The sequence below is a fragment of the Apostichopus japonicus genome, chromosome 19 (assembly GCF_037975245.1).
Source record: "Apostichopus japonicus isolate 1M-3 chromosome 19, ASM3797524v1, whole genome shotgun sequence".
In the NCBI taxonomy this organism is placed as follows: domain Eukaryota; kingdom Metazoa; phylum Echinodermata; class Holothuroidea; order Aspidochirotida; family Stichopodidae; genus Apostichopus; species Apostichopus japonicus.
The window spans coordinates 19,408,219-19,423,071 of NC_092579.1; the positions used below are offsets into that span (position 1 = coordinate 19,408,219).

General features: G+C 37.5%; 1 protein-coding gene across 4 annotated transcripts; it reads left to right on the top strand.

Annotated features, from left to right (window-relative positions):
* On the top strand, positions 1 to 10,001 carry LOC139960439 (uncharacterized). 4 transcript variants are annotated; one of them, XM_071958786.1, is made up of 5 exons: positions 1 to 231; positions 4,024 to 5,040; positions 5,597 to 5,737; positions 7,758 to 7,838; positions 8,675 to 10,001. In XM_071958786.1, the coding sequence occupies exons 1-5, from the start codon at positions 88 to 90 to the stop codon at positions 8,969 to 8,971; spliced, it is 1,680 nt and encodes a 559-aa protein (XP_071814887.1). In that variant the 5' UTR covers positions 1 to 87; the 3' UTR covers positions 8,972 to 10,001. The 4 variants fall into 4 exon arrangements, with proteins under 4 accessions (XP_071814887.1, XP_071814890.1, XP_071814886.1 ...); XM_071958789.1 differs by having other exon boundaries at positions 96 to 318; XM_071958787.1 differs by lacking the exon at positions 1 to 231 and adding an exon at positions 3,182 to 3,432.
* The last annotated feature ends 4,852 nt before the right edge of the window (positions 10,002 to 14,853 follow it).

Here is a 14,853-nt window from a genome sequence, read left to right on the forward strand (position 1 = left end):
CTGTAAAACCCAACCGGTAGATGAGCTTTCTGAACAAGGGTAATGACAGTCAGGATGACTCAATAATGTTAAAATAAGCGTTACAACATGGTTTACGTAAGTTTTATGCGGAAACGTAGATCAACGTATGAAGATATCGTTGTTTCAACTTGCCATGGTCGAGTATCAAGACATTTCTACATGAAAACGACTGGAAAGAGAAGACTATGCGTATTTGCAACAGAATTAACGGTAAGTGATCGCTCGCGCGCGTATATGAAGAGTAAGTAGATAACATACGTCAGGGGCCAGCTTTTTCGAAGTCTTGGAGGATTTACGGTTCGTATTTAGACTTATTAATGCTCAATACAGTAATGATATTCGCAGAGATTCGAATGAACCTGAAATATGTTGTTAAAATTAGCCCAAGTCAAAGTTTAAAACTTGCAGCATGAAATTATCCGCGTGATTGAATTGGATTAGAAAAGTTACTATTTCAACAGCCTAGCGGACAAACTTGATAAGCTCCATTTCACGTTGAAAGTAGGCTGTGCATTAGGGTAGGCTATAGAGCTTTACAGCTAGGCCTAACCATTAACAGTTGCGCAGTGTAAGACAGGTTCGGTTCATCAGCATGAGCTCAGGTGGTTAATACTGTATACTGATTAGCAAATTTAAATGAGTTATATTTAGCCTGCCTTTTTCACAGAATTGTTGCGGTGAGCTATCAACTACTGTAAGTTTAACTAGCTGAAAGTTAGGGCATCACAGTTGAATTTCATTAGTTGGCCAAGTCCTCATTATTTGCAACTGTCGGTAAAAATAACAACAACGTGTGGTTGTTTCTACTTGAAATCTGATCTTCGTCGCGCGCTAGCTCAGTACACTGTGTATTCGCCAAACATTCCACAGATGGTACGGTATGTACGTATTACCAACTTACCGACCGGTACGTTGTCATACTGTAAAGTTAAGGATAAACAAACATCAACACAATGAATTTAGTCATAGCTTGACGCATACAAGAGTCAAGAGCTCAAGACACAAAAATGGAATGGAAGTGTAAAATTTGTAATTTCTCTTGTGACAGGCGAGTTCGCTTATTAAGACATTACAGATTTAGCCATCCTCATCAGGGAAGGCACCTTTCATTTCCATGCCTTTACAAGGATTGCCTTGTCATGTCAAAAAGTCTTGGTGGGTTAAAAGCTCACATGACAAAGAATCATAAGACTGTCACACTCACAGCTTCCCATAAGACTAGTGAAATAACGTATAAGTGCAGTGTCTGCCATCACAGAGTTGAAAATTTATTTAGTCACCTAAACAGACATCTGAAAGTGTTTGAAAAAATCCAGTGTCCATTTAAAGAGTGTTTCTTCGAAACTAATGTGCCTACATCATATTCTTCACATAAGAGCCGATTACATAGAAATGACTCAACTAATCAGCTGAAGGATGAATGTTTATTCAGAGACGACACTTTAAGTATTGTTGGGAGTGATACGTTTAGCTCAGATCAAATAATAGAAGATACTGAAGACTTGAATGAGGATATGATAGTTGATCATGACTCTGACACAGATGAGGTATTCACAAAAAGAATTGCCTTGTTCATGTTAAAGCTGGAATCAGTTTTTCATGTACCAGTTTCCACTATTCAGCAGATAGTAGATGAACTTGTTGAAATGCATTTCTTGTCAAGACCTATCATTCAGTCCCAGTTGAGTAAAGTTTTTATGCAGCAACAGAACATAATGCAAGATATTATGCAGGCAGTAACAGATGTTGTAATGACAGAAGCTCCCATGATTGCACGTCTTCAACGTGGAAACAAATATGGTGTTCTGTCTACTCATAAACTGAGAAGGAAATTTTTTCAGTTAAATTTCCCAGTTGTGAATGCCAAAGAGTTTATTTTAGGGAAAGTAAATGGCAAAACATGTACTATGGTTTATATTTCTGTGCCTACAATGATTCAGAAGCTTTTGCAGAGAACAGATGTGATGGATAAGGTTTTATTAAATGAAGAAACTTCACAAAAGTATTGCTCTTTTAAAGATGGCAGCGTTTATAAAACTAATCCTTTCTTTGAAAATGGGGATTTCAGACTTGCTATTGGCCTGTATATGGATGAATTTGAGGTTTGTAACCCATTGGGTACGTCAAAAAAGAAACACAAAATTTTGGCTGTCTACTGGGTGTTAGCCGATATACCAGCTAAGTTCCGGTCACAGCTTCATGTCATTCAACTAGCAGCATTAGTAAAGTCTATTCATGTAAAAGAATTTGGATTTGAAAAGTCTCTTCTACAGCTTTGGCAAGACTTATCATTTATTGAAAATGAAGGTGTGTTTATTGAGTCTTTAGGAGAGAATCTCAAAGGAACTGTGGTATATGTTTCTTCTGACAACCTTGGTGCTCATCAGTTTGGTGGGTTCATGGAAAGTTTTGGACCTAATGTTTTGAGGCCATGCAGAGCCTGTATGGCTACCAATTCAGATATCCAGGATGTACATTTTCAGTTGGATAAGTGTGTTAAGCGTAACAAGGAGAACTTCAGTTATCATATTCAGCAGGTTGAAGATGACGCATCAGTTTCTAAGGTTTATGGTGTAAAACGTGATTGTGTTCTTCATAAGTACTTGCAGGGTTTCCATGCCACCAACGGTCTTCCGTTTGATGTATCTCATGACTGCCTGGAGGGCATTGTACCATATGAAATGGCTCTGTGTCTTGCTTACTTCATAGGAAGAAAATACTTTACCTTAGATTGTCTGAATGCCAGGATCAGACATTTTCAGTACAAATTTACTGACAAGGTCAATCAACCTCAAATTATTGGTACAAACTTTAGGTCAAAAAATACTATTGGTGGAAATCAGAGTGAAAATTGGACACTGATACGCCTGCTTCCATTGTTGGTAGGAGAACATGTACCACAGAATGATATGGTTTGGGATGTATTACTTTCTCTGAAAGATATTGTGGAGTTAGTGCACAGTCCAGTATTTACAGAAGAAATGATCACTAGCTTAGATGCCAAAATTCATGATCACAAACATCAATTCACTAAGGCGTTTCCAGGTAAAGCTCTAAAACCAAAACATCATTTCATTGAACATTACACGGAAGAAATTAAAATGTTTGGACCTCTTGTTAAAGTCTCTACAATAAGGTTTGAGGCTAAGCACAACTTTTTTAAAAGAATTGTTCGCAACGTGAACAACTTCAAAAATATACTTGTATCCCTGTCAACTCGACACCAGTTGATGGCAGCATACTATCTGGCATCACCTTATTATTTTGGTCAATCTGTTGTGGTAGAAAACATGACAGGTTTAAATGTGTCACTTCTTTCAGAAAACATTGTCACAGCAATACCAAGTGAAATTATGTCTTCATCAACGGTTTCAGTCACAGATACCATCAAGTTTGAGGGAACAGACTATGGTAAAGATATGTTTGTTGTGATTGGCAGTGATAGTGGTCATTCTGTACTAGCAAATATACAAACTATTATTGTTGATAAAAACAAAGGATGGCTTGTAGTAAAATTGCATAAATCTATTTATCAAAGCCATATTGGAGCATACAAAGTGACAGAGACTGAAAACTATCAAGTAGTTAGTCCAGGTAATCTTAAAGATTACTACCCTCTAACTTCCTACAGTATCAAAGAAGCTAAAGTGGTTGTGTTGAAACACTTTGTAGATATACATGAAGAACAATAGGAGTTACCCTAAGTTGAGTTGTCTGTGATAAAGCATGAGCCTTACTTAACGTTGAAAGATGCAGTACTTGGATGACATTTACATGCAAAATATCTACCCATGCAAGTAGCCAAGAGTAGATGTACAGTAGATATGCTGCCATACTGCATATTTATGCAGTGCATTAGGTATACTGCAGCTGAATGGGTTGTTGCACTTACTGCTAAAATATTACTACAGTATTTGGTACAGTACTGTAATTCTAAGGGGAGTGTACGAAATGATATAGCCAGCCTCTCACTCACTTACATTTTTCTCTTTTCATGCATAGGATTGCTCAGAAATTGATACAATGTACAAATTGAGGGTAGTTTTGTCACCAAAGGACATACAGAAGGTGTCCCTTGAGCAACGTCCAGATTCTGTTGAAAATCTTATGGAAACTTTGAAAGATAAGTTAAGCCTTGAAGGCAGTTTCACTTTGCAATATGCTGATCCAGACTTTGGAGGTGAGATGGTGAATCTGACTAATGCAAATGATTTACCAGAGACATGTGCATCTGTCCACGTGATATACACTGAAATTGCTGAAGATCAGTGCTATCGGAGTAGTACACCCTCACTGTCATCTGTCGGTTCATTTGGAAGCTCACATGACACTATGAGTGTTAGTTCAAATGATGACATACAGTCGGTAGAAGCCAAACTGAGACAAGGGTGTTGGCCAGAGGTCTTTCAGGTACCTAAAGTGGGCCCAGAGCTGGAACTGGTTTTTGAAGATGGTAATAGAAAGTATCTGTCAGAAGGAAAGAAGCTTGACTTAAGCAAAGATCACAAAAGTCAGTTCCTTGATGCGATTGCTAACCGCATTTGGGAGTACAAAGCTTATCCAACACACATGGAATACACTGAAGTAGCAAAAGCAATCATGAGGACCTATCCTTGTTTGGCTGAAAAGGGAAGTTCCTCTGGCTATGATGAAATGCTTAACAGCATCAAATTTAAGATGGGTAATCTTAGAGCAAAAATGAGAAAGTTGGACTGCATTGAACTAAATGTTAACTCAAGGAAGCGCTCCTACCCTGGAACGTCTTCATCAAAACACAAAAAGCCAAAGAGAGCAGAAATAAATTACTTACCAGACATTCCAATTGGAGAAGATGCAACAAGTATGGAGTTTTATCGAGAAAACATTTGTGCAGAAGTTCAAAAGAGAAACAGGGACATGAACAAGATTAAAAATATGATGATGAGGACCTATGCATACCGTAGACAGGACCTGGTCTTAAAGGCGCCAGCCGTCAACGAAATGGTAGAAAGATGGCCCGCCTTATTTCTTCCCAGTGAAGTAAGTTGAAAGTTCCTTAATTGTTCATTAACTTAGTGAGGGTGCTGTCTCCCTCACTAAAATTGGACATTTCGTTTTGCATTTTTCATGATATAGTAGCTGCAGTGTATTATAATGAGTAGTAAAAGTAATGACAGTGGGTGATTGGTGTTGGAGATGTTTTATTTCTTATGTATAAAATTTTGTTAAATTACAGAAAAAAGAGAAGCTAAGTATGTGGTCTAATATGGTGCAACAGGGTGATCTGATCAGCAATTAGCCGGTAGATGTATTTTTTAACCCATGGATGTCAGTCACCATTACTAATTGTTTTTGTTACTGATATATGCACTAAATACCTGTAAAATTAGTTTATAACTGTATATTATATGTGGTCTTAACCAGATTTCCAATTGGCAGTTTGACTACTACTGACAAATGCATTTACAAGTTGCATTTATACTCTCACCTTGGAAATGGCTTTCTATAATATTGCTCTCTAAAGGGAGCTATCTTCTTTTCATGGGGCAAACTTAATTTAATATTGTTTTCTGCATTTCTCATTTTATTCTTTCAGTTGAAGGCTGAGTTTTCGAGGTTAAGCAACCTTGCTCTGGAGAGCACTTTCTTTTCTTCACTAGACCAACACCTTGACAGAATGGTGGAAATATTGTCAACCAGACAAAAGTTTCAGAACTTGTTTCACTTTGAGACAGGGGTAGGCTATATTACATATTTTGTATGGTATGATCATGTAATGCAAGAGCTCATTTGTCTATATTCTTGTTTTAGCAATCATTAAAATACAGTAAATAAGAGTACATACTTTTTATTAGAAATTACCTTGTGACAGTTTAACAGGTACATTTTGCATTGTGTATACAATATGACATGCAAAACTAGCATAAAGGTATGCTGTATGCCAGAAATTCAAATATGGTTACCTCCAGGAAAGTACTTTTGAAAATTTTTTAGCAATTTATAGCATGCCTATAATTTGGGGCCTTTACATACTACCTTGAATTTTACAGTAACTAAGGCACTTAGTGCTCACTCAGATCTTTTCACAGAAAACTGGTTACTTATAATGAGTGTTATTTGCACAACTGGATTTACACCGAACTCAGTTTCATAATGTAGTACGTTTGTATTCCTACTAGAGTTGTGCGTTCGCGCTTAATTCATTAATCGATTAATCGATTTAAGCAAGGAACAATAATCAATTAATCGATTTCACATGTACCAGTTTCGTGATATCAGGCCATACTGTACCAACACAATGCTGCAAAAGGTGTGGTGCCCATTCCTCTATTTCGGATAATATTACGGATTTATCAGTGTATTTGCCAGCTATCAATTCCATACTGGTCGGCATTTACGAAGGGCCATGCTATCCGGGGGTAGAGAAAATACAAGGTGCAGGTAATCGACCTTCACCTGCCCATTTCCCAGGCCTCAGCTTCGTTATAGAGGTTATGCATATGACGTCACTTCATATAAACACTGACAGAAGTCACGATAAATTTTAATAACTCGACTAGTAGTTGTAAGGACAGATATACAATGAAACAAGACAGACACAGTGTGTGGGCCCAGGATTAATTTTTATCATATCATTCACATGTTGCATGCAGCTCAGAACTGCATGTGCATGGCATTGATTTATCGATTCATACCATTCATTTAATATACTGCAGTGCAGAAGCTAAATAGCATCAGTTCAGTGACCTTGGAAATGATCTTGTAGTAGTTTAACGTCAAGCGCAATGCATAATGACCAGCTACTGTAAGCTCAGTGAATCTTTTGGCTCGATTCCAAAGTTTTGCGTGCCGCGAAAAGTTGCACGTGCCAACTGTCAACGCCAGGCCTCCTGTCTCTTATATGAGTGACAGTTGGGGCGTGGCTTAGCTGATGTATCATAACCCTTGAATACTGGCCGAGTTGCCTCTGCCTTACTGTTAATTCAATGTGCGGTCTAGACACCTGTTGAAAGAAGTGGGGGCGTGGCCTAGCCGATGTATCACAACCCTTGAATACTGGCTGAGTTGCCTCTGCCTTACTATTAATTCAATGCACGGTCTAGACACCTGTTGAAAGAATTAAAAATGACGTGCAGATTGTTTATTTATTGCCCTCGATTAATCAGAACTTGCTATCGTTAATCGACTGCTCATTGTGTAACGATTAATCGCGCACAGCCCTAATACCTACCTGCCATGTTAAGTAGAAGTTGATGGAACCAGCTGTCATTCTACCTGTATACCAGCACTGTAGCTTTATGTGCCATATCACTCTGTTATCGTCACTCATCACATTTCAAATGCTGCATATATTGAATATTTGCCTTACTGGTGGCCTCATACTTTTTAATGATAGTCCAGCTTTGTATGACACTGTTAATTTTGGTGAAGATCTTACTGTAGGTCATTTGAGGTTAGCAGAAACCAACATTTCGAAGGTATCATTCTGAAGAATAAGTGGATTATGCTAATTGGCTCAACAGATTGTTTTACAACTCATCTTCAGTACCTGCTGTAGCTGCCAAAATGCCTTAGTGCTCTTGTAGCTTGGTAGTTAAAATGCTTTGTCAAGGCATAGGAGTAATTGCTTATAAAAAAGCCTGTGCAATGGGAGTCATCGAAGCCTACATGCAGTTTGGTGTTCTGGTTTGCTCCTTGCATCATTCAATCAGTCATATTGAGTTTGTTAAATGTCAATTTTTTCCCTTTATTTTCAGGATGTCACTGCAAAAAGAACTGCTGTCTTGCGATGCATACCAGACTATTTCACGGAACAACCATACTTCAAGGACTTTGAGGTAAAAATTTGCTTTCCATATTCTTATTGCAAGGTTCCACGTAATCATTAGAGGTCATTCATTTGAAAAATCCCCACTATAGCAAGACTGATGTGCACAAGTTACAAGTGCCCATTTGAGCACCATTCAAGGTTTTTTGGAATGTTAGCCTGAGCATTAGGTAATTAGTTCACCAAAGCTAAGAAAAGGATAGGAGCATTTAAAATTCACATCACAATCTTCAAATAGCAATAACTTGGCACAACCACAAGTCTGAATTGCTTCAGACTTGTTTTGGTGATATTGGTAGACCACATATACATGCAGATGTGTGTTGCATTTGATATCATGCATATTTATGAGGGGCATGGGCTAGCAATTATTTCTCTTGTTACTGTTAGGCTTTTTTGAAAGTTTCCCTGTTAATGGGATCAATGAACAGCAGCAAGGAACCATGAAATGTTGTCATTCTGGTTTTGGGTTTTGATGATAATCGCAACATTTGTAGTACTACTAGTGTGTGTGTATGTGAGACACCTTTTTTGTAAACACAATATCTCAAAAAAGGAAGCTTGGACAGATCTCATATTTGGTATGTAGGTGTACTGCATTGAGAACAAGAAGACTATAAGTGTCATGTGTCAAGTTTGATCATCAGCTGTCATTGTGAATATTGTTTGTTACATCTCAATGCTTTTTGCTGTATTTCTGAGATAAAATATGTTGTTCATTCTGGGTTTAGCCTACAGTATTTCACATTAATATAAGATCATTCATGTTACAACTACTTAACCACAATGCCGTTTTGCATTCTGGTTTGATATAAGTTTAAGGCAGTCATTTTCTTTTTCTTGAAGGACACAACTATGGCAGAAGACATCCAAACTGAAGTTACTCATGGCATCGCTGTGCTGGGTGATGTCAAGGACCCCCTGTCAATTTGCATTGTTGTTGATAACAAAATTGTTATTGATGACATAAAGTATTTTCCTAGTGCTGTTGCACTATTTTTTGCAATTCATTATTGCTTGCATCTTGAATATGCAAAGGGACAAGAACGCACTATGGAACTTATTCAAAAAGTTTTCTTTGGTCTGAATGGGAGAAAGTTAACTGCTAAGTTGCAAAGCTTCAAAAACAAACTGTTCTCATGAAGATTTCAAGTTATCAGCTGAGTGTTTTCATAGTTACTTACATAAATGGGTTTTAGTCCAAATGTATTTTGGATATGTATATTCTTGTATTAAGTTCCTCTTTAACACATACAAGATATTTTAGCTTAGGCCTTCTGTTATAAGAATGAGCGTTGCTTTTTGTGAGGAGTGAAGGTTGTCAGAGTTCTTCAAATGTTTCCTTTGTTTTAATGGGGAAACTTACCTCAATATATCCTTGAGAGAAAGGCACTTGTTTCGTGAGAAATAGCTTACTGTTCTGTGATGTTTTGTATTGTTTCATTTTTGCATTCTAATGAATATGTTAACAACACCATCGGTTTATTTGATCCATCGTAATTACAAATTTTGTCCTGGATAAAGATTCAAGAGAAAGGAATTGCTGAATATTTTTGCTAATGTCAGCTTAAACAATAATATTCTTTAGTTAAAGAAGTTAATATATTGCTGTTTAAGTGTAATTTATCAACAAAAAATTAACAATCAGGCTACTTAAATAACCCTCTCAACAATTTGAAAACATGCCTGTGGCATTACATTCCATTATAAACATACATAGTTATCATGCATCTGAAGTGTTTAAATAGTTCATGTGGTGTCCAGAGAGATATTGCAAAACTCCATTCGACTGGTAATTATCTGGTTTCTTGGTAAATCTTGAAAATGTGTTGAAACAAATTGTAATATGGAACAGGATGCCATTGGAAATTGTTTCTCTGCTTTTACATTTCAACTTATGAAGAATTGTTGATTGGGTGAATAGGCACTAATAATAATCATAATTATAATCAAAGTGCGAAACAAAGTCAATTTTTATGATATGATGATGTTTTCTTCAGGCAGAGAAATGATCACATAATAGCCCACACCTCTAGTGAGTTTGAAGGGTCCAAAAGTGTCTGGAAAAAAATCTATCAGGCTTAAACTCTAGTTTTACATTTTCATTTTCATTTTCATTCAGAGCCATTGTTTGTCAAATAATCACTTTGTACTTGCTTAGTTATAGAGAATTCCTAACAGCTTGCTTGCATCAATGTGATTGGTATCCTAGTATATTAATTAAAAAAAAATTGCAAAATGTGTTATCAGAGAAATTTGAAACTACAAGCATGTTCATCCTAAACATAGCCCAGTGAGGGATGTACTATAAAATCATCTACAGGAAGTCAGTATTAATATTATATATACTGATACAGGACAATGCATCAGATATCTGTGTTGTGATGAAACTATTCAAATCACAGTAGTACAAGTGTTTGAAGGATCCAAAAAATGGCAAAAGACAGGGATTGACAGTGGAATTCTTTCAAAGTATCTTGTGTTCCAAATGGGTCAAATTGAAGTGCTTTGCTGTAAAGATCTAAACAAACATTTTCCATTAAGACTTTACTTTGCATGCTGGTTTTCATGAGTAAAGACTCTTGTGCTTCCTCTCAGATTCTTAAAAGAGTTTTACAGAGTTGCTTTATCTTATTGTTAAAATGTAAGTTTTTGTGTACAAAGGACCAAACGGGCTATTTGCTTAACCCTGGCTTGATTTCACATACTCCTTTCTAGAAGGAAAGGTTGTATGTGTTTCCCCAAACATATCCTTAGCTTTCATGGGAACTAGTTTTCATGGTAATTTTTAATATAATTTACTATATTAAATGAATCATGGAAATGAATGATTGCAGCTGGCATGTACCCATGCTCCATGTTCTTCTGTATCTCTCTATTGATACATTTTGGTGTTGTTTCCACCGATAAAATTAGTATTAGGCACTTTTTATGCGTTTTATTATTTCGTTGTTAAAGTACATTGTTACTGGCTTCAGAGGTTGAACTTGAAATAAAGTTGTGTTAACTTAGAAATACATAGTTTTCTTTACTAAAATTGTCTGTTGTCATAACTCAATTATATTGAGGTAACCCGCTGCCTAGAATATGCCAAGTAGTGTCAACTTAAATATTCAAAGTTAACTCTGGAGATAATTGAAAGTGGGAAAAACTTGAATTGGTCTTGTCAGTTTAAAGAGGAAAGGCTATGCTGTATCAGCTCTGAAGTTTTAGTTACCATAACTTGCCCAGCTTTTTCTCAAAAAAAGATGAAATTTAAATTTGTTGGACTTTGCTGATATCTGTTGCCACAACTGATGAACATAAAGTGTAACAAAGTAAAACCAGTGAGTTGGTTGTAACCACTACTGTCAAGTCTTACTTATGGAGTGTCTGGGTTAGTAGAGTGAACTTAAAAAAGTTAAGGCAGCGGGTTACCTCGACTTTTTCAAGTTGTCCTGACATGTTGGGTTTTACAGTGTACAGAGGGACATTGCTATTTAGTCATAGTTATAGCAGGGAGCTGCTACTCTAACAGTAACAGCTCCCTGGTTATAGTTAATACAGACGCAAGTGACAACTGTTTAATCAAATGGGTAGAATATTTCAAGTCCGTAACAATACCCAGTAGCGTACGTAAACTAATGATGAAAGCACGTAGGCTCCTTACTGCCGTTTAAAAGGGGGTTCATTTATAAATGAACAAATAATTTAGAATGATGGATAAAACAATATGGGGCACAATACAATACATGTATCTTTGTAGGTTTCTAGCATTGAAAGGTCAGTGGGCCTACCTGGTGTAATATGAAGTGTAATAATCAATACCACGGGAGGTTCATTTATAACTTTTCCAGACCCTGCTGTCACGGGAGGTTCTTCTCCAAACTTTTCCAGACACGGGAGGTTCATAACACATCTAATAAACAAACACAGTTTGATTTTGTGATGGAATTTACCTCAAGAGCTCCATAAGACCCGATTGACTGGGAGGAGCAGTCGCACATCATCATGGATCTCATGAAGTCATGTCTTAGGCCTGAGTATATTAGGCCTGAGTATATTAGGCCTGAGTATATTATTAAAGAGCTATACGTAAGAGCTCGAAGTCGAAGTCACAAACTTGCCGGCCTGTGACGTATTTCATAAGCCACGCCCATGTGGCCGCGTCGAAGTGGGAAAAATAATTTCGCGTGCAGGCCTGACATCTCCGTTGTGGCTCGAATATATATTTCACAGTTCCGGAAGGGCGCCACTGGCATTTCTGCCATAGCAGTTTCAGTTCTTAAATCTCCCGTACGTGTGAGAAAGTTACTGCCCCGTCGGTAAGTATATGGGTGTGGAGGAGGGGTGCGGGAATATTCTGCTAGCTTGTTTGTATATCAATACCACGGCAACTATTTAATGATTCAATACATGCCATCAATTTTCAAAACAGAGTATGGACATCTAATACAGGACTTTATATACGAATTGATCGACTTTTTATTGGGTGGGGGGGGGGGGCATTAAGAAGAAACATTTTCTCTCTAACCGTGAGAGTCGATGATGGAAAGTTGACTGATCAAGTTTTCAGAACGTGCTAGAGAATCAATCAAGTTAAGATGTCACCGTTAAGAACCATAAGTTTATAATGTGACCCATGAACCGCATCTGGCCCACTCGGGCAATTTCAATCCGGCTAGCGGACCCTTAATTTAAGCATTCTGAAGAAATTTGCCCCACTTTTCTTCACATGAACGCATAGAATTACATAGCCCCATTTAGTGTAGACTTCTATACCAGCATATTTCACTAACGGAGAAAGGGCGTGGTTTTTTACTTATTTACTCTTCTTTAATTTTTGTTTTCATTTCATGAACTTCTTTCTATCGACAAACCATTTTCCAAGTTATAAAGCAGCTGTATACTTAATGGCTGTATACTAATACGTCATTGTGTATACACAGGTGTCTCTGACATGCAATGAATACACTTAATCATTGAATACAAATAAAATATAAGTGCTAAATACGGCTATGCATTTGGTATGAACGAGGAACGCCATTATGCATAAAATATGTGACATAAAGGATAGAAACTCAAATTTATTGAGCGCAGTATGACCGAATACCTTGTTTGCATTGGGATATAGAATCATAAACACAATGATGCGAGTCTGTAGTATTGTCATATAAGGTTAAACGAAACGGCACTTACTTAGACACGTGACTTGAGGCAGAAGCAGTTTCATATATACATTGTAGGCGTGTTAGCCCATGGAGTTTTACCTCCATGGTTAGCCTAGCAGTACATGGGTTTAGCAGATTCGCAAGCAGTGACGTAGTATGACGGCAGCCGTGACGTAGCAGTGTCGTAAAGTGACGTAGCAGTGTTTTTAACAGTCTTGGTAGCACGGGCGGATCCATGCGGGGAAGAGAAAGGGGTGTACATCCGCCTCAACCTGACACACACACACCCACAAAATCCTTGCATCTGAGACTTAATTACATACATCATTTATAGTCTCTTTATTACTAGGCCTATGCCACAGTATGAACCACCCGACGCCAAACATTTCAATTTAATTTTTTTTCCCATGAGATCATGAGATATTCACACACTTTTTGGCTACCATTCAGTCAAACCTGAGAACTCTATGTTTGTATGTGGTTGATATCCATTCCGTCATTGGGCTGCTTCTATATATAACGACAAAGTTACAAACCGCTTGGTCCAATACAGGAAATGCTGTATTCTGTGTATTTATTATGTTATGTTTTATTTTAGCATTTGCAATCCTTTGAATGTGATGCCTATCATTTCATTAGGAGCCATTTTGGGAAGTCAAACCAAATTCATTACGATTTGAGGCACCTTATCTTTCCTGTCGCGTTCACGGTATATGATGCCGCAATTACGGTATGATCGCGCAGTAAACCACAGCTTTTAAAGTGGAATTGAGGGGGCGGGTTGTAGTGGAAGCCCCCTCCCACCCCTCCCCTCCCCCAGGAATGCAGCATATACAGGGTAACGACAAGCATCATGAATCAAGCGAATTAAACATCTAGCTATTTTCAGAATGTTAGCATGGGTCGCGTAATTGAGAAGATAGAAGCTAAACATGTAACTTTCTCTAAAACTTCTGTTTTTTTTCTGTCGATTGCTTCCCGTCGGATAACGTCTGAGTTTGTGTAGCACTAGTTAAACTTTAGCACTCCCCCGCGGGGTAATGTTATTATCCACACTACTTATCTACAAACAGTCATAAATAGAAGACGAGTGTATGAAGTAACAGGTCTGTAAAATTTAAATGTTAAGTCAGTCCTGACAACAAAAAGGCTTACCCTTTTTTTCAAGCAGGAGACGTGTTGCTTACAAAATTTGAATGAGGCTAAATAAATCTTCATAATAATAGCACTTAGACAGAACAACAAACTAACCATTGCATGTTTACGCTACTTTTACGGAATTTAGGTTCTTTCAAGAGATATACGGTACTATACCAAAAGGCTGTTTTCGAGTCTCAATAAAGATCTAGTGAATTCGATGAATTTATTTCAGTGTATAGGACATCACCAGAGGGGTATGTTTTTCTCTCGATAGATTGTCACAGACATAAAAGGAGATTTGTACAGAACAGACAACGACGTAGAGTATACAGTGTTTACAGCACTTGTATATACGTCATTGGACCGGTCCTTTGATGTAAAAATCATGGAAATAGACGGCTAAGGTTAAACGATTTCTAGTGAATGTGAAACTAGGTTCGTTTTGAAATGTTTGCAATGTAAGCAAAGTAATAGAAAGTAGTAATAGGCCTACACTATCACATCGACGGGCTTATATCATATATGCATACAGTTACGCAACTCGCAGGTAGTCAGTATAGGCCCCAAATATAGGAGGGGAGGAGAGAGGCTAACGGGTTTTCGAACTTTGTCCACCTCTGTGAATTCAAAAGCAAAAAGGTTCACCAAGGCAATTACAGCTGCACTGGCTGGCTATTATTAATTATTGGAGATTTTTTCTTGCAATCGTTACAATCAAGTTTTCAACGCTCTGTA

What these genes read in the sequence shown, in the direction of transcription:
- LOC139960439 (XM_071958785.1), top strand. Translation starts at nt 1,029, where the DNA reads ATGGAATGGAAGTGTAAAATTTGTAATTTCTCTTGTGACAGGCGAGTT.